The 20,945-nt window shown below is 41.8% G+C and overlaps 1 protein-coding gene across 1 annotated transcript in view; it reads left to right on the top strand.

Annotated features, from left to right (window-relative positions):
* dnai7 (dynein axonemal intermediate chain 7) overlaps positions 1-20,945 on the top strand; it is a 69,138-nt gene that overhangs the window by 36,398 nt on the left and 11,795 nt on the right. Inside the window, exons 9-12 of the mRNA XM_052034169.1 lie at positions 234-342; positions 5,599-5,735; positions 8,474-8,663; positions 12,468-12,682. Coding sequence (XP_051890129.1) covers positions 234-342; positions 5,599-5,735; positions 8,474-8,663; positions 12,468-12,682 — 651 coding nt within the window. The remainder of the gene's footprint in view (positions 1-233; positions 343-5,598; positions 5,736-8,473; positions 8,664-12,467; positions 12,683-20,945) is intronic.

The raw sequence follows: 20,945 nt of genomic DNA, 5'->3' as shown, positions 1-20,945 counted from the left end.
CTTTACAGTCCATGTGTCTGATTAAATTCTTAAAAGTTCCCAGTATTTCTTGCCTTGCATCTTGCTTGTTCTTGAAGCACAAATGTTTGTAAAATGGAAGAGCTCATTTGTTAGTCCTAAGTATTTTCACTATTTTAGAAAACAATATGCTTTGATGATCACCTAATGAGCTTGTCTTATATGAATAAATACTTCATTTGAGGTTGTTTTTAAAAAATATTACTACTTTGTAGAGTGCTTTGAGTGCCTCTTCCAGAGAAGAATTATTGAGGAACAGGAGACCAAGTGCTGGGAGATCTTCAGCTCATACAGAAAAAGGAGTGCCAACCTATAGATCTTCTTGAGGGGTAGGACAATCATTCTGAGCAATCTTTCAGTTGACAAAGTTATTGCTAGCTTGTTCTGTGGAAGGTTTGAAAAAACACAGGTCAGTGCGATTTCCCCCAGAAGACTATGGATGTACAGCATATCAACCAGAACATTCAAGAATGAGACTGGTATGTCATTGATGGCTAAAGAGGGCAAAAGATGTGGAACAATGGCAGTAAATGGAGTTGAGATCCAGATCAACCATAGTACTTTCTGGCTTAATAGACTGAAGGGGCTAAATGATGACCCCCTGTTCTAGTGTTGGGGAGGGAGCAAAGAAGTTCTTTTTTGATAGGTCACTTGGAAGTCGCATGTCACTCCAAATGGGAAAGGTAGTCAAAGGAAATGTAGTTAGTGCCTGAAAAAAAAATCCCACACTGAGGGTGCACTGCTCTATTTACACATGCTGGTCTAAGGTCAGCGCCAGCTATCCTTCGATACACAGATGTTGAAATTAACAGCTAGAGAAAGAAACTATATCCAGAGAGGCAGAAGAGAAATGAATGGAAGTAGTCATAATTCAAATGCTGTGGATGTTTTCCGTGGAATACTTGGAAGTGGGAGCAATATTCATTTCAAACATGGTAGGGGAGAAAGTCATGAGACCATAAGAGATAGGATGGGTGGCACAGTGGTGCAGCAGGTTGGTGGGTTACTTAGCCACTGTAAATTGCCCCTAGTGTGTAGGTGAGGGGTAGAATCTGGGGGGAGGGGGGTAGTTGAATGAGAATGTGGGAAGAAAATAAAGAGGATTAAAATAGGATTAGTGGAAATGGATGGCTAAAGGTTGGTGCAGCCTGGTGGGCTGAAGGGCCTGTTTCCATCCTGTATCTCTCTGTGAGGAACAGGAGTAGACCATTCAGCCCCTTGAGTCTGCTCTGCCATTCAATAAAATCATGGCTGACCCAACTTTCCTCCAGTCCACTGTCCTACCCTGTTCCTATAACACTTGATTCCCTCACTGATTAAAAGTCTATCTATTTCAGCTTTGAATATATTCAAAAATTCAGGCTCCACAGCCTTCTGGGGTAAGAAATTCCAAAGAATCACAATCTTTGGAGTGAAGGAATTCTTCCTCATCCCAATCTTAAATCACTGCCCTCTAATTCTGAGATTCTGCCCTATTGCCCTGGATTCTCTCATGAGGGGAAAGGTCCTTCCAGCATTTACTACCTGGCCTCTGAGGATCACATATGTTTCAAGAAGATCGCCTCTCATTCTTCTAAACCAGTGATCATTGACCCAACCTGTTCAACCTTTCGTCTTAAGGTAATCCCTCCATACCTGCGATCATTCCTGTGAACTTTCTCTCTCTCAATTGTCTTCAATTAGGGGACCAAAGTAGTTCACAGTACTCTAGATGTGACTTGTAAGTTGTAGTAAGGCTTACTTTTATGTTGCAACCCCTTTGAAATAAAAGCTTATATTCTAGTAACCTTCCTGATTTTCTGTTGTTCCTGTATGTCAGCCTTTATGCACAAGGACCCCCCACAATCCCTTTGTGATGCAGCTTTCTGCAGTCTTTCTCTATTTAAGTAATAATTTGTTTTATTATTCTTCCTTCCAAGGAAAGCAGGTTCACATCTTTCCACATTATACTGCATTTGCCAATTTCTTGCCCTCTCACTTAGCCTATCAATATCCCTCTGTAAAGTGTTTGTATCCTCCTTTCCCCTACTTTTATATCACATGCAAATTTGGCTACAGTTAAATTTGCTTCTCACCCCTAACTCCTGAATGCGTATTGTAAAAAGCTGCATGACAACTTGAAAATGGCCCCCTTATCTCTACTCACTGCTAGTTAGCCAGTCCTCTATTCATGCTACCTCCAACACCGTGAACTCTGATCGTACAAAGTACCCATTTGTGTGGCACCTCACTGAACACCTTTTGCAGATCCAAATATATTACATTTGCTGGTTTCCTCCCCAAAGCCACACTGACTCTGCTTCATCAGGTTATAAATTTTTAATAATTGATCCTAATTAATGTTAGGGTGAATTATTAAGGATATTATAATTGCCCTCCTACAGTTACCTGCTTTTGGCTTCACACCATTCTTGAATAAAGGTATCATATTGGCAGTATTGCCCTAATTGCCTTTGAGAAGGTGGTGGTGAATTGCGCTCTTGAATCACTGCAGTCCTTCAGGTAAAGGTACTCCTATAATGCTATCGGCAATTACTCTTTTTTTTGTTCTCACAACACAGAAGGAGAGCATTCAGCTCACTGAGACCATGCCAACTCTCAGGACATTCCCAGATGGTGGTGCTTGTTGATAGAGGTTGTGGGTTGGGAGGAGGCACTTGAGTAGCTGAGTCATATAACTGCAGTGCAGCTTGTACAGAGTACTCACTGTGGCTCCTGTATGCTGAGGTGGAGGCGATGCATGTTAGAGTGGTGGATGAGGTGCCAATCAAGTGGTCTGCTCTGTCCTGGCAGTTTTCAAGCTTCTTGTGTGTCGATCCAGCTGCACTCATCCAGCCAGTTGGGACATATTCCATAACACTCCTGACTTGTGCCCTGTTCTTGGTGGACAGACTTTGGGGTGTCAGGAGGTGAGTCACCCAACAAAGGACATCCGGCATCTGTGGTTGTAGCTGCAGTATGTGGCTGGTCCAATTGAGTTTCTGGTCAGTGTGATCCCAGGATATTGATGGCAAAGCCAATACCATTGAATGTCTCTATTTGCGATGGTCATTGCTTGGCACTTTTGTGGTGCAAATATTACTTGCCACTTATCAGCCCACACCTGAATGTTGGATAGGTCTTGCTCCATGATGCATGAACTAATTCAATTGAACGTGGTGGACTCATCAGTCAACATACCACTTCCAACCTTAAGATGAAACACAGGTCATTCGTGAAGCAGTTGCAGATGGTCAGGCCCAGAACATTTCCCTGAGGAACTCAGCTCCATGTTTAAAGCCCTGCCTCTGGCAATAATGCTGCAATTCCCAGCAGCAGTCAAACGACAGTGTGGTGCCTAACCAGTTGTCAATCAACTACTAGAGGCTGTTGCCACAGGAGGGAGGGAGACTATTTGCCTGACAATCACCCGGCAGATGCTAGGGCCTAGGATTTGGCCATTAGCTGTGAGTATAGCTGGCTCCTGTTGACCTTCAAACTAATTGAAATTTACCTCAGAATGATCCACCTATTGGGTATTTCCAGTCACAGTCAGAATCCTTCAGAAGGCATCTGATGAAGTTCCTCATAAGAAACTTAGCTGAAGTTAAAATTCACGAACTTAAAGACAAATTATTCTTGTTTAGGTAATTGGCTGATTGACAAGAATAAGTATCATGGATCGGAACCTTCAGATTGGCAGGAGCGTAGGAGACAACCTCGTTATTCCTCCTTTGCACTCTTTGTTTCTTTTTGTAACTTATCATAATTTTTATGTCTTTATGTCTTGCACTGTACTGCTGCCACAAAACAACAAATTTCATGGCATATGTCAGTGATAATATACCTGGTTCTGATTCTGACTAAGTGGTGATCTTATCGAGGTGTGTAAAATCATGAGGGGCATAGATAGGGTGAATGCACTCAGTCCTTTTCCCAGAGTTTTCAAGAACTAGAGGCCATAGGTTTAAGGTGAGAGGCAAAAGATTTAATAGGAACTTGAAGGGCAACTCTTTTACACAAAGGGTGGTATGTATGTGGAATCAGCAGCCAGAGGAAGTGGTTGAGGCAGGTACAATAACAACTTGTAAAAGACAGTTGGACAGGTACATGGATAGGAAAGGTTCAGAAGGTTATGGGCCAAACGCTGGCAAATGGGACTAGCTTGGATGAGGCATCTTGTTCGGCATGGGCCAGTTGGGCCGTAGGGCCTGTTTCTGTGCTGTATGACTCTATGTGATAATTAGGGTTCCACAAGGAGGAACTTCCACTATTTGTCATGTTTATAAATTGCTTAGATGATGGGCAGAAAGCTGCATATCTTATTTCTTCAGTAACATAAAGATGGATGGCATTGCGAGCAGTGCAGATGGCAGCATCAAATCACACAATGATATTAATAGATTAAGTGAATGGACAGAATTGTGGTAAATGTATCTCAGTGTAGGCAAATGTGAGGTCATCCACTTTAGGCATACATGGAATAGAACAGGTTACTTTCTAAATAGCGGAAAGCTAGAGCCAGTAGTGCCAAAAAAGTGCAAATGTAATTAAAATGTTATAGCCAGGCACAGTGAATGGGGAGCTAATGGGATGCTGGCCTTTATACCAAGGTGTAGAGGTCAGACTGTATGTTTACAGAGCAATAAGGAGGGATATTGGCCTTGGAGAGAGTGCAGCATAGATTTACCAGAGTAATACCTGGACTCTAAGGATTAACTTCAACAAATAAACAGAAAGTATTGGAAGAACACTCAGGCAGCATTCATGGAAAGAGAAACACAGGTAATCTTTCATGTCAAATGAGCTTTCATCAGAAATCGATTAAGTTTACTGAACATTTTCTCCAATGACAAAACTTCCTGACTATTCTGATATCACAAATCAAGCTTACTACTCCCCTCTACTGACTCTTCTGTCAACCACAGTGATCCTATAAATAGTACGGTATTGGCGAGGGTTAGGGGTCTTTGTTGTTGCTAAGCACCAAGTTTCCAATGCAAGCTCAGTGAAGGGTGCTAGCTGTATTGTCAAAGCCTAACCTAACAAGGCTGGCACCAAATCAGCATTGTTGAAGGACAGATGGCACCAACTACCCACCGTACATAATTCCTGTCTGCTGTCCATTGCTTTCAGCTACTGCATTACTCAGTCTGGTGTACAGTAAGCGTGCAATTCACACAGCACATTAGAGGAATATTGACACCTCCAGCATCAGAAGAGAGAATTAAGGAGCCTAATTTCGTGGTCTGAGGCTTTTTCTGGAGTACCTCTCTAATAAATTAGAACTGATATGTTTTGTTTTATTCTTATTTTACTTCAGGCATTTTAACACCCTCTGGGTTTAGATAATACTTTTAAGACCATAAATTCATCTTTTTATTGGACTGTGTAGACTCTGCATTGGCCCAAATCCCAAGGATAAATTTTTAGAGAATGACTTACTTTCAGGATTTGGAGCTGTTAACCATAAAGTTACAATAGTCACAATATTAAGGAAGAATGAAACATAAGAATTTGAGGTAATTTTTTTCACTACTTGGAAAGGGAATTCTGTCATCTGTCATGTTGTGATTTAACTTGTCTTTTATATGTATGCAGCAACTGCATCCAAAGAGGCCATAGATCAATATATCGTTGACTTTAATCAGTACACACCTCTGGGCGGCGTTTATTATTTTGATGTGTTGAAGTTGCCACCTCAACCCAAGTTTGTTAATGGATGGAGAATTGTCCAGGTAGGTTCCACTTTTTCATATCCCAAAATCACAAATGTTGTTTAACAACTTGTTCTTGCTGTATATAAAATTGTAAACATGTTAAGAAAGATCATGTTTCTAAATTGGTAAACCCAGCCATTCCCTCAATTCAATGTGCTCTCAAAGACAGCAAGTCAGCAAATTAGATCTACAAGTGTTTCAACCCTCCACTTCAAACCTTAAGCACACACTAAGTTGACACTTCAGCGCAGCACCATGGAGTGCCATACTATTGGAGGAATGCCTTTCTAATGGGCTGTTAAGTCTAGACTTTGTGATGATTAAAAAAAAATCCCATGGCAATATATGAAGAAGAGCCATGAGTGCACATGGTGTATTGGCCACCATTATTCTATCAACCGATACCAACGGTGAACAGGTTAACTAAGCTTGTTTGAGGATGCACAGAAGACTACATTCTTCCTGTTGTCAGTTTAACAGGCCCAAGACAACAAACAGGTAAATGGCAAGGAAAAAGACCAATTTAAGCCTGGTTTGCCTTCATTCTAACTGTTTTATAAACCCCAAATGCAACCAGAAATGTCATGTCCTGAAGATTACTTCCTTAATGCTAAATGTGACACTGAGAACTTTCTTGGCAAATGCACATCAGATAACAAATGTTTCCCCTCCTCCAGAAATTGTTTATTGATTTTCTAGGTCTTATTAACCTACTTAGAAAATGACAGTTTGATTAAATAAAAGAAGGGTCTGGAGAGTTGACATTAGGAAGCTATTATAATAGACATATCAAAAGTTGCAAGTGTTTTAAGATGGATTGAAAAAGAAATACTTCCATCTCGGTGAAATATTCCCATCTTGCTGAAGTAGTCGTTTCACGCTTTATTGTCTCCTGAGATCCCTAGACAGGACTAACAAACAATCTGCTGGAAGAACTCAGCGGGTTGAGTAGCATCTGTGGGAGGAAAGGAACTGTCAATATTTCAAGTCCAAACCCTGCATCGGGTCTGAATTTCAACAATTCCTTTCCTCTCCCAGATGCTGCTCAATCTGCTGAGCTCCTCCAGCAGATTGTGTGTTGCTCCAGATTCCAGCATCTGCAGTCTCCTGTGTCTCCCTAGACTGGAGTTTGATCATCTTCAGCCTAGTTGGTCAAATAGCTTTGCGAAGAGTAACCAAAGACGGAAGAGAAGGACAAAGAGCAAGACTGTTAAGTGTCTCCCAGAAGGGAAAAATTAGACTGTTATCACAGAGTAACTGAGCAGCTTGGTTTCCAGAGTATGGGATGTGCAGCAAATTGACATGTGCTAGATGCTGGGAGACAACCGGGAAGTGGTCAACAAAGCAGAATAGAAGGAGGTTGTAGATGGTCTATTGAAGACATTCAATAAAGTCAGAACGCTTTGCAAAGAAAGATGAATTAAGCACACTGAGAAGCAAGGCAATGGCTTTCATACCAAATTTACCAGCATCTACAAAAGCAATCATAGGACAGGCCATGTGACTGGAAAGTTGTGGAAAACCAGGCCTAGGGGCTGAGGCTTGCAGCACACCCAACAGATAGGTGGAGGGGGTAAATGCAAAAGAATCTGGGGGCCTTTGCCCAAATTTCATACTAATCTTATTAGGCATCTTCCCCACTGCCACCTTCCATTTACCATGCAAATAATCCAATAATTCCACGAATCAGGAATGCCTGAGCAGTTGTATCATAACCTTTGGGCAGGATACTGAAGAGAAGTAGCTATTGAATTTTTAACAAAGGACTCCTCTGCCGTTGCTGTGCTATATCCTCTTTACCTAATATGATCTAATAATCCTCTACCCCTCTCAAATGCTAGGAATGAATCCTTTGCAATCCTTCATTGGTTAACTTTCCACTCTAGAGTGTTGAATGCATAATGTGACATCTACTCAAAGATGATGCACTGAAGACTTTGTAATTGGGTGAATGCTGACTGTCGGTTCCTAGAAGTCTAACAACATCAGAAACTGAAATCTATTTGCTTATGCTTATTGTGCGGGTTTTTAGCAATCATTCTGTAGCTCAGGTTAATTTATGAGTCCCCTCTAGGGACTGTAGTGTCCACAGACAAAAATACAAGTCCTGCCTTTGGTGGGTGATCCAAAGTTCTCCAGGGCTCCTTGAGCAGAATGCAACATGTATGCCCATTGAAATGTCTAATTTTATGCAGAATGTTTCCAGGATAGTAAATATCCCCATGGTTTTGAATAAGGCTCCAACATACCTACTGTCACTGTGCTGTAGGCATTAGCAGTGGACTAATGTAACCAAAAATGCTTGTAGTTTGTTCAAAACTTTTGGTACATTTTGATGAGCATTCATGAACTGGGCAGAATCAGCAGGAACTCACCATTGCCAATGGATGGGAAGGACACCTTTATGGGCAGGGATTACATCAGACAAATTAACCTTAAATCAGGATGAATGATTGCAGAAATTCAAGGCTTAATTCACTTGGCCTTCAGCTTTTCTAGCTCTCCACATGTGCCTAGGTAAGTGCAGGCAGGCGGGGAAATGGGCAGTGATTCTGCTTAGTAGGTCAAATCCAACATTTTTTAATGTCTTGTGGTATCAGTTCATAGATACGGTATAAATAATATGTTAAAAAAAGGACAAATAGGTAAAATACAACATTTTTTAATGTCTTGTGTCATCTTATCAAAGATATTTTATCAATAATATATTAAAAAATAACTAGTCGGTAAACCTTTTGTGATACCTACATTTTTAGCTGTCGGATACGGGTTTGCAGCCATTTTCCTATCCACTGGTGTCAGCCAGGGAAAGCACTTCCTTTCTGGGAAATCTTGAGGAAAAGGAAGGCGAAAACCATCCTATACCAGCTGTAGGAATCGCCATCAAACTCCCTCTGAGAGCATTATTCTTTGAACAGCCCAAGCCTGCCAGATGGGATGCAGCAGGTATTGTATTTATTCAGGCCTAATTAAAAATCGAAAGACTGGCGAGGCCAGGAAGGGCAATGCTAAAGTCTGAACCCTTCTGGTACAGAAATCTAATCCTCATTAGTAAATGAAAATATAAAAAACAGCAAGTTCTGGAAATCTGAAATAAAAATAGAAGATGCTGGAAACACTCAGCAGGTCAGGCAGCATCCGTGGATGGAGAAACAGCAGTCTCTTCCTCATCCTGCAGATGCAGCCTGATCTCCTGAGGGTATTCAATATTTTCTGCTTTTATTCCTAATTCTCATTGGTTTAGGCTGTATTAGAAGTCATAATTTATAGGAGAAAACAGTCGTTTAAACATTTTGTGTCGCATTTCTCACCGGTCTAGTAAGTTTATTGTATTCACCTCTCTTCTGAAATTGCTCTTCTGGGGCTACCTATTGGCCAGGAGTGCAGGCAACCCCCACGTTACAGACTTTCAGATAATGGAATTTCGCCCCTACAGAATTCAAAAATCACTACCCAAAGATTTGAGAGAGAGAATAAAATTCCCTCGCAAAGAATTTATGAGAAAAAAAGTAAATAAACGCAAAATATATATTTTTTTCAACTTGCATTTCTTGATGCGTGCGCTGATGACGCAGCTTTGCGTTACAGAAAATCGTGATGCGGACCGTCTTCGAGGAACACTACCCCCCGTAATGTGTGGGTCATCACTTTGCAGAAATAAACAATGCGTTTTTCCTGTTAATTAGTATCTTCATTACTTCTAGTCCCTGGGGTTAACAGAGTCAGCTTCTGGGAGTTGACAAGACTAGTAAAAGGCATAAAACCAATTTTCAAAGATGTGAGGAGTTCAGATGGAGTCTTTGTGATTGGAATTGATTTTCCTGTTCCATAGTATATAGCGCACATCAGTGTAAGGATGATGATAAAATAAGCGCACTGATGAATAATTTCTGATTTGTCACACAGAGATGTGATATTTTGGTATGACAATTTCTGATTGGCTTGAATGTTCCAATTATTAAAAAAAAAGAATAAAACAGAACTATAAACCACCAGGTTCAAGAACAGCTACTTCCCTCCAACTATTTGGTTCTTGAACCAACCAGCAAAACACTAATCACTACAGTTTAGCAACACCGTGACCATTTTGATCACTTTGCACTAAAATGGACATTTTTTTTTGTTCTAATTCTGTTCTCTTGTAAAAATTCTGTACAATTTATGTGTAATTTATGTTTTTCTTGTGAATGTTGTGTATCTGATGCTATGTGCCTGTGATGCTGCTGCAAGTAAGTTTTTCATTGTACCTGTGCACACATGTACTTGTGCATATGACAATAAACTCAACTTTGACATTTTTTGAGTGAATATTGAGTACCAGCCAGGTGTGAACACAGATAGGCATTTTGTTGCAAATTTGCATTTTATTCTGGATTCTTAAGATATAAATTTGCAATATGATAATTTCATAAGCAAATTGAGCTTTAATGATGTTGGGACCAGACGTGTGAGGAGTTGAGGGGGAGAAGTGTGTACAGACGCTGGGAATCTAAAGTAAAAACGGAAAATGCTGGAAGCACTCAGCAGGCCGGGCACTATCCATAGAAAGAGTAACAGAGTTAGCGATTCAGGTGGAGACCCTTCGAGACCTGATAAAGTTTTCCATTTCTGACTTGTTGAAGAGTCTTCAACCTGAAACATTAACTCTGTTTCTTTTTCCACATATATTGCTTGACCTGCTGAGCATTTCTACATTTTCTGTTTTATTCAGAGTTCTTTCTAATTGGCTGATTGGTTCAGCCAAACTCCTCCCCAGTTGTGCATATTACATTTTCTCTTCGTCTCATGAAGTCTAACCAGAGGGCAGACTCTCGGTACTGCTTCTGCCTTTCCCAGTCTTCATGTTCATGTAGCTACTTCTCCTCTCCTGATCTAGCCTGCAGTATGCTTGGAGGATCCATCTCACTGCCTGGCCCTTACAGGTCTACTTCTGTGCAATCACTAAGAAGGCACGCCAGCGGCTCTACTTCATTAGGAGTTTGAGGAGATTTGGTACGTCATGAAAGACTCTTGCAAATTTCTACAGATATACAGTGGAGAGCATGCTGACTGGTTGCATCACCCCCTGGTATGGATGCTCCAATGTGCAGGATCGAAAGAGGCTGCAGAGGGTTGTAGACTCTGCCAGCTCCATCACATGCACCACCCTCTCCGCCATCGAGGTATCCATCATTAAGGACCCCACCACCTGGGACATGCCCTCTTCATGTTACTGCCATTGGGGAGGTGGTACAGGAGCCTGAAGACCCACACTCAACGTTTCAGGAACAGTTTCTTCCCCTCTGCCATCAGATTTCTAAACGGTCCATGAACACTACCTCATTATTCCTCTTTTGCACTTTTTTTCTCTTTGTAACTTACAGTAATTTTTATGTCTTTATGTCTTGCACTGTACTACTGCTGCAAAACAACAAATTTCATGACATATATGTCAGTGATAATAAATCTGATTCTGATTCGGGTTGCTCTCCTCTTGACCACCGTCTCCCTCCTTACAGTCCTGAATAGGAAATAGTAAGTGGAATAAAGGAAAGTGTGAGACAATCAGAAAAATAGGAGAGTGTTGCCCCCCTGTCTTGGAACTTCAGCTTTTCACCATATTTAGATGATGGAATAGAAATCTATACATTAAGATTTGCTAAGTTCAAGTTAAGTTTTACGGTAAGTTGTATAAATGAGAGCAAAAATTTCAAAGGTTATTGATAGATTGCAAGCAGCAATACTGTTACAGGTGGACTTCTGAAAGGTGAATCGGAGCAATTTCTAAATGAAGAACTGTGGAGGAGCATAGAAATGTAATGGGTCCAGCTATAAAACTCACTAAAAATTAGTGGACAGGTACAAAAAGTATATTGAAAAACAAAATGAATCTCATAGATGCTTGAACACAAAAGGGTGATAGTTATGTTAAGCTGTTCAGGGTATTGGTTAGATTCTATTAAGAATATTGCATTGGCTTCTATGTATTGCACGCTAGGAAATTAGATTGAATTTTCAGCATTATGCAGTTGAATTATTTTTCATGAATGAAGCACAGTAACAACTATTTCCAGGATGTTTTGTGGCACTCTGAAAATTCAAGCGGTTATTTCCTGTCATGGGCTACCTTTGTGACCCTAATGCAGTTTCAATATCAGGGCCACACAGGCTGACATTGTTTCACATGCAACACTCCTTTAGGAGTATTACAGGGGAACTTGAACCACACTTTCCTGAGGGGACCCAGTGTGAGGCCTTCCTGGCACAACATGATCTTCCCAGCACATTGCTGGACTAGCACTCTTGCAGGTAAGTGGAATACTAGGCAAATCCCAAATCTCCCCTTTCCCTTTATCCACCTCCACATCACATTAAATCTACCTCACTGTAGTATTTCCCAATCTCCAAGAGGCTCCCAGTCCCGCTCTCTGGTCTCATTCTGCTAGGCTTTTGATCACTCAGGTTCAGTCAAGTTCACCAACAAGAAGTTTTTCTAAGCTTGTATCTGTACATAGATTTAACCTGCAAAGTACCAAGAAAATCATTGTTTCCATGAGGTCTTCTCACAGTTAGAGCAATGGTTTATCAGCATCGCAAACCTTTCTCCTCTTTGAGCCCTTCATTGTGCCACCCTGTGCTTTCTCGCTCATGCTCTTCCTCAGGCATTCACCCAGACTCTGTCTCTGTTTCTGCCTCCTTCCAGGAACAAGTTGATTCCTTTGACATCCAGTTTTTAAACACTGGATTTAACCTCTTGTCTTTTCTTTAAAGGAGTGCAGTGGAGGACAGATGGCATTCATAGTGTCACATTTGATCCAGAGACAAATGTAATCTCCTTTAAGATGGACACATTCAACATCTTCACCCTGATTCAGAGAAATGATGTCAACATGCCTTTCCAATCCTGGGAAATCAAGCCTGTGGCAGAAAATGAGGCTCTTTTAACTGTTTCTGCTGCTTTAACTCTAGTGGAAATTCGAATCAAGGTACGTTTTCTGCTTACACTGTTAATTTAACATTGAGAACAGTGCAGTAATAACCAGTAACGGCACAGGCCAGGAGTCCTTGGGGATGCTTGTGATTTGTGGTGCACATTGGGCCATTGCTGGGTACTAGATGATACATGCCGGTCAGTGTTCCCACTTGTCATGACTGCCAGGAAGCTTGAGTGATTGGAAAGTCTGGCTCTCAGTTGGCCGGGGTGGGGAAAATGTGGTGGGGAGGGGTGGCGGAGAAATCAGTCAGCCATTTCACTGAGCTGACCAAAGCCGAAGTCTCCACACCCTGGAGGAAGAGTTATGTTTGTTCTCACAAAAATAAAATTACAAACGTTCTTTTCAATGGTCCTCCAGCAGTTCAATTAATGATGGTGGGTTAGGCCACTCTGTACTGGTGCAACTGGATGGTGGGTCAGTGGCATATTCTGCTCTGCATTGCATCTGACAATTGCATTCAAAGTCCTGAATAGAACCATAGAACAATACAGGCCCTTCGGCCCACCATGTTGTGCCGACCTTTAAACCATGCCTAAGACTATCTAACCCCTTCCTCCCACATATCCCCCTATTTTAAACTCCTACATATGCTTACCTAACAATCTCTTGAATTTGACCAATGTACCTGCCTCCACCACCACCCCAGGCAGCACATTCCATGCACTTACCACTCTCTGGGTAAAAAACCTCCCTCTGATATGTCCCTTGAACTTCCCACCCATTACTTTAAAGCCATGTCCTCTTGTGTTGAGCATTGGTGCCCTGGGAAAGAGGCACTGGCTGTCTACTCTATCTGTTCCTCAATATTTTGTACATCTCTGTCAGAGATGGAGATCCTTATTTGTACCTAATCACTCCTCTAACCACACCCCCCCCCCCAACCTTGCTAACTCCTGAAATGACTTGTCCACAAGATTCGCCAAGAAGTCAGTGGCTTGTGTTCTCACGTTATTGAATGGTAACTTATGCCACTACCATTGTCACGCCACTGTGCCAGACACAGGCATAAGGAAGAGCCCTGAACCTGATGGGACTGCTTGAGTTGGAGGATGTCCTTGGTCCAGCGATAATGATTCATAGCTGTCTAAGAGATCTCTGCAAATATTGAATTCTATTGTCTGCTGACTGATGTCACTGCTTTGCACTCAGTAGACCAATAACTGATGTGCATGGAAAACCACAATATAATTTCACATAACGTGTAAGGCACCAAAGTGCTAATTACATCACACAGTTTATTTTGCACTTAAAATCTATCACATAACTCATAAAAAAGAATATAGGGTTTCTAATGCATGGTTTCTTAATGTAATCTGAATGGCCTGGTAAGCCCCTGAATTGTCAGGGTCTTTCTCTTGGGCAATCCCTCAGGACTGGGGATCACTGTGGTTCTCTGTTTCCAAGATGGGCACTGGGGGCAATGTGAGCTCTGCAGACTCTGAGGTGGGTGGGTGGGTGGGTTGTTATAGGGGTAGCGCGATCTTTCCATCTCTTTTGCTGGGCTTCTGCCTGCTCTCAACGCAGTTACTTGAGGTATTCTGTGCTTTACCTCAGACCCCTTCTCCATTATTCACAATCCAGGGAGGTTGGTGAGGACGTTACACTTTTTCAAGGAGGCTTTGTGAAGTTTTTTTTCTGTTCTGCTGTGAATCTCTTGTGATGACGGAGCTTTGAGTAGTTATGTGTCAGGATTCTACTGTGAGGCATGCCATGGGCTGTGACCTCTGCAGGTTGAATGTCATTGGACCCTTGATGGAGTGGGTGTTGTCCTGGGAGAGGACAATGCCGTTGGTTTGCTCATCCTGCCAATGGATTTGGAGGATTTTGCAGAGGCAGCATTAGTAGAACCTCAGTGCTTTAAAGTGCTGAAGCATATAAGGGATCACTCCTGCCCAGTGGACTATGAGCTTGGTGCTGTGTTTGAGGTCCTGGTCTTCACATTCACTTCCCCTCACCTGGCCAGAAGGTGTGCTGGTGCACTGGAGATGGAGGTAGATTTCATGATCAACTCTGCCTTTGCTGAAAAATAGATCTTGAGAGATGGAAAGTGACTGGAGTCTGGAGTTGTAAGACAGGATGTGACTGGCCCATTCTCTCATGAAAGCAATAATGAGGGGCAGCCTTTCCAGCGCTGCTCTTGGCTTGGTCTCCTCTACACCTTTTCAATGTCCGCCCTATCAAATGGTCTTGCAGTCATAAACTGGTCACCTTACAACCTTCTCATCTCTAAAGCAGCGAATGCCCCAATCTGTTCATTCTTTCCTCTTAACAATAATATCCCACTTCCGATTTCAGCTATTCTCTTTGTAATTCTTTTTGCACCCTACCTGTACCTCTAAATCCTTTTATATAATATGGAGATCAATGCCTAGAAATTCATTCTCGCAACACTCTGCTATTGAAGGTAGGTTTAACTTGGAGTAGTGCAAAACTGTAGCCATTTCCTGATGTCTAAGTGCACGGCAAGGAACTCTGTAGGGATTCTCATCAGCACGAGAGTCATAGAGTCTAAACTCCAGTGGACACAAGCCTGGTCTGTTCAACCTTACCTCAAAAGTTTGTCCTTTCTGAGTATCAGTGTAGTAAACCCTGAAACCTTGCCTTCTAGTTTTAAGAAATATACAAATCTTTCACACAATGGCCAGCCTCATCCACTTTTGTAATAGTGGAGGACAGGGTGAATTAAAAGATAGTATGGAGAAATTAATAATACAGAAGGCTGATAAATCCCAAGGACCCAATGACAGGAGGATGTATGGCATATTTAGATTTTCTTAAGACCTCCAATAAGATGCCACACAAGGGATTATTCAACTAAAATTGGGAGTAATAAACTGCCATGGACTGAACAAACAGAAAAGAGAGAGAAGTAATAAGAGACAAATGATAATTTTCAGGTTGTGACCAGAAGGGAGCTGCAGGGATTGTTGCTGAGGCCCCAGCTGTTCACGATCTTTATCAGTAATTTGGATGAGAGGACCAAGTCTATTGCATCCAAATGTGAAGATGATACCACGTTAGGTGGCAGTGTAGGTTGTGTGCAAGATTGTGGAGGAGCTGAGTGAATGGGAAAGGATGCGGTAGATGAAATAAGGTGTGGAAAAATGCAATTTCATCCACTTTGGTAGAAAAAATAGGAGGACAATTATTTTATAAATAATTAGAAATTAAAAGGTGTAGGAGTTCAGAGAGACTGGGTGTCCTTGTACATGAATCATTACAAGTTAAAGTGCAGGTGCAGCAAACAATTAGGAAGGTGAGATGATTTCATCAGAAGAACAAAGAGTCTTGCTGGAATTGCACAGGATCCTGGTGAGACTGTGCCTAAAATACTGCATTCAGGACTGGTCGCCCTACTTATGGAAGGATATGCCAACAATTACAACAAAGATTCACCAGATTGATCCCAGGAAGGAAGGGATTTCAGGAGAGAAAAAACAGATTGGATGTGTACACTCTTAACTTTAGAAGGTTGAGAGGTGATTTCTTTGAAATATGGAAGTTTTTTTGGGGGATTGACAAGGTAGATGCAGGGATGATGATTCAAAGTCAAAGTCCAGTTTATTGTCATGTGCATACATGCATACGCAGGTGCATTGAAAAACTTACTTGCAGCAGCATCACAGGCACATAGTATCAGATACACAACATTCACAAGAAAAATATAAACATAAATTATACAAGAAAGAACACAATTAGAACAAAAAAAAACAAAGTCCATTGTAGTGCAAAGTGATCATAATGTTGCTATACTGAGGTAGTGATTAGGGTTGTGCAGGTTAGTTCAAGAATCGAATGGTTGAAGGGAAGTAGCTGTTCCTGAACCTGGTGGTGTGGGACTTCAGGCTTCTGTACCTCCTGCCTGATGGTAGCTGAGAGAAGGTGGAATGGCCCTGATGGTGGGGATCTTTGATGATGGATGTTGTCTTCTTGAGGCAGCGCCTCATGTTGATAATTCCAATGGTGGGGAGGGATTCTCTTGGTCGGGGTGTCTAAAACTGGGGTTATGTTCTCAGTGTAAGAGGTCAACCATTAGAATAGAGATGAGAAGAAATTTCACCCCGAGTGCAGTGACTCTCTGAATTCTGTATCCAAGAGAGCTGTGGAAGCTTGGTCACTGAGTGTATTGAAGACTGAGATCAAATTATTTTTGGGGAATCAAGAGATACGGGGTTAGAGCAGGAGAGTGTTGCTGAGGTAGAAGGTCAGCCATGGTTGTATTGAATGGTGGAGCTGATACAAGGGGCAAAATGTCCCCGTCCTACTTCTTTATCTTCTGTTCTTAACCTAGTTTTAACCAGTTAACTGTTGTTTTTTCTCTACTTCCCCTGTGGGGAAATGTTTAACCTCTTCTCAACCCCAGATAACAATCTTGGTGCACTGCAAATGGAAGCCACACTCAAAGATTAAGCAGTTTTGCTTTGTTCAAGTAAATTCTGTGATAAAATTAAATTTTCAAGAAATATTTCCCTGTGAATGAAAACATGCCTCAGCTCTCTGACACAAAAGCATTGTAAACTATAAATCTGAATATGTGTCTGTCAATTGCAAAGATTGAGATTAACAAACCAGCTGATAGTACAGGTTGAACAGCAAAACAGCAAACACCTTATCATGTCAAATATGGCACTGATGTTACCCATTTCTATTCAGGCAGAATGGAATCTAATTGGTTTTGTTATGTATCTTGTGTTGCAAACACTACTCACATAGAGTCAAACAGCACAAAAACAGGTTCTTCAGCCCAGCAAGTCTGCGCCAACCATCAAGCACCCAATTACACTGATCCCATTTTATTCTCCCCATCAACTCTCCTCAATTCTACCACTCATCTACACACGAGGCACAACTTACAGAGGCCAGTTAATCTAATAACCCACACATATTTGTGATATGGGAAGGAACTGGAGCACCCAGTTTAAAATCCACGCAGTCACAGGAAGAACATACAAACTCCACACAGTCAGCACCTGAAGTCAGGATTGAACCTGGATTACTGGAGCTGTGAGGCAGCTCTACTAGCTGCACCACTGTGCCACCGTTATACATTAGGAATTGAATATGGAGGGTGAATTTTAAAGAGTATCTTTACAAAATATGAAAATAATCATCAACGTACTCACACTCAAGTTGACTGATATAAATCTCACTGGAGCAGTGTCAACAAATTGCTTTTTGATCACAACATTGAACTCAGGTTGCAGTTGAACCTCCAACCCAAACTGATTCAAGCAAATGCAAGCTAGCTACTGCTGCCCAAGATACTTGATTGTGTTTAATGATCATCTTTTCACAAAAAAAGTTCCATTGCCTAACAGACAATAACATTGTACTAAGCAATACAATTTTTTAAGCCCATGTCTTTCTTTTGAAAGCAGTCTCAAACACCAACATTAAAAGCAAACACGAGTAGAGCACTTAGCACCTGTGGAAATGAGAATAAAAGCGTTTCCATAATGCCTTTGAACCCAGGGCATTTCAGAGCACTTCATTGCTGATGAGGTACTCTTGAAGTGTGGTCGCTTTTGTGGCATGGGAAACCTGCCTATTTGTGCACACCAAGGACCCCACAAGTATCGTTGTGATAATAACCATAGCATCTGGCATTTAAGAGTTATTTACCGAGGGATAACTAGCGGCCAGGACGTGAGAGAACTCCTCTTCCTCTAAACAGTGTCAAGGAGGTCAAAGAGCCAAAGAGGGGAAATTCTAACTCCCACTGTCCATCCAAAATCAGGCAGAGGGTTGGGAGGTGGTAGGGGGCAGGAGTATTGCAGTTAAGATGTAGGAGACAATAACTGGTCTCCCATCTCAATCTTGCCCATTGACATTTCAGATTCTAGACTGTAATGAAATCAGTGAGGACCTTGTTTAAACATGCACATCAGTTTCCAATAACTTCACCAGGACCTGACTGCAATCCTAGTCTGGGGAGTGGGGAGACAGTGCCTGGCATTCACTGCGAGACCACATGGTTGAGAAGTAGAGTCAATGCCAGAGAAGGCACAGCAAGATAAGTTATTTTGAACTTCTTCTTGTGTCCTTATGGGGCAGGAGTGCACTTCAAGGCCAAACAAGAGTACCCTGCTCCAGGCATCACTTCTTGAATGCTCGTTGATCATGCCCCCCAGTGGCTCCACGTCACTCAAAATCCTCCTCTCACTTGCAACAACGTGTAGTCTCCCACTGGAGTTCGGGCTGGGGATTAACCCTGATCATACAGCCCAGTTAACTTGTCCCATGCCTCACAATACAGAGGCAAAGACAGCTCCTTCTCCCCACAAACCCCAGTCTCATTGTTCAGGAAGTGCATTCTAATCTGGAGGATCACCAACCAAGTGACAATGAAAATCTGCATTAACAGTGTTGTGGTTTACGAAGTAACTGGACTGTTACCTTGCATGCATAATAATATCATGTTATTCATGGTACATGCATTTCTGTTCTCATGTGATCTACTGCATGCAATACCAGAGCTTTATCAATAGTTATAAATTTTAAAGAATAGACCAACTCAGGCTGCATTAATCTTATATATATTAAGTGACTCAAGTTGCTACAACCTATAGTTTCACCTTTCCATAGTGAAAGGGTAAATCATGTTTGACAAATTTGTAAGAGTTCTTTGAGGATGTAACAAGCAGGGTCGATAGAGGGGAACCTGTAGATGTAGTGTATTGGGATTTTCAAAGACCATTTGGAAATGTGTCACTCAAAAGGCTGGTGCACAAGGGTTCATGGTATTAGGGAAGCGTGTTAGCATGGATTGAAGATTGGTTATTGCGTAGAAAACAGAGTTGGAATTAATGGGTCTTTTTTAGGCTGGAAGCATGTAACATGTGGAGTGCCCAAGGATCACAGACTGGCTCTCAATTATTTACGATTTATATTAATGATTGGAGGAAAGGGCAGAGTGTAAGATATTTAAGTTTGCCAATGATATGAAAATAGGTAAGAGAGCATGTTGTGTTGAGCGTATTTGCAATCTTCAACAGGTGTAGATAGGTTGTCAGGAGTAGGTGAAAACTTAGCAAATATGGGAGTGTACTTCGGTAAGAGGAATCTAAAGGCAGTCTGTTATCTAAATGGAGTAAGGCTGTACAGGGCTATTGATATGTTCTTGTGTATGAATAGCAAGAATTTAGCAAAAACAACAAAAATTTAGCAGGCAGCTGCAGCAACTTGTTAGGAAGGCAAAACAGAATGCTATTGATCAGCAGAGAACACACTACTATTGACCAACAGGTAAATTGGGCAGTGCAATGGCAGATGGAATTTATTCCTGATAGGTGAGATGAGATGCATTTTATGGGGTCTCATAAGGGTAGGACACACACCATGAATGGTAGGGCTCTAGGAAGTATTGAGGAGGAGAGAGCCCTTGGTGTACAAGTCCAAGGATCCCTGAAGGTGGCAGCACAGGTAGATAGGATGGTGAAGAAGGCGGATGGAAAGCTTGCCTTCATCAGCTGGGGCACAGGATACAAGAGGTCTTGGTATAATTCTGCAAAACATTGATTAGGCCGTTGCTCGAATATTGTCAAAGTCAGAGTTGAGTTTATTGTCACATGCACATGCACAAGTATTTGTAGCAACGTTACAGGCACATAGCATCATACAAGCAGCATTCACAAGAAAAACGTAAACATAAGTTGTACACAATTTTTACAAGGAAGACACAATTAGAACAAAAATAAAACAAAGTCCACTTTAGTACAAAGTGATCAAATTGGTCACAGTGTTGCTACACTGTAGTGATCAGGGTTGTGCAGGTTGGTTCAAGAACTGAATGGTTGAAGGGAAGTAGCTGTTCCTGAACCTGGTGGTGTGGGACTTCAGGCTTCTGTAGCTCCTGCCTGATGGTAGCTGTGAGAAGATGGCGTGTCCCGGATGGTGTGGATCTTTGATGATGGATGTTGCCTTCTTGAGGCAGCACCTCCTGTAGATACTGCCGATGGTGGGGAGGGATGTGCCCGTGATGTATCGGGCTGAATATTGTGTGTAGTTCTGATCATCACACTATAGGAAAGACATGATTTCACTGGAGAGGGTGCAGAGGAGATTTGCCAGAATGTTGCCTGGGATGGAACATTTAAGTTTTGCAGAGAAACTGGATAGACTGGATTTATTTTCCTTGGAGCTCAGGAGGCCGAGAGGAGACATGATTGAGGTATACAGATTTATGTGAGGCATAGATAGGGTAGGTAGTAAGAAACTTTTCCCCATTCAGAGGTGTCTAAGACCGGAGACCATA

Source organism: Pristis pectinata, chromosome 19 (genome assembly GCF_009764475.1).
Source record: "Pristis pectinata isolate sPriPec2 chromosome 19, sPriPec2.1.pri, whole genome shotgun sequence".
NCBI lineage: Eukaryota > Metazoa > Chordata > Chondrichthyes > Rhinopristiformes > Pristidae > Pristis > Pristis pectinata.
Note: the sequence above shows the minus strand (reverse complement) of the source record. Positions and strands in the feature narration are given on the sequence as shown.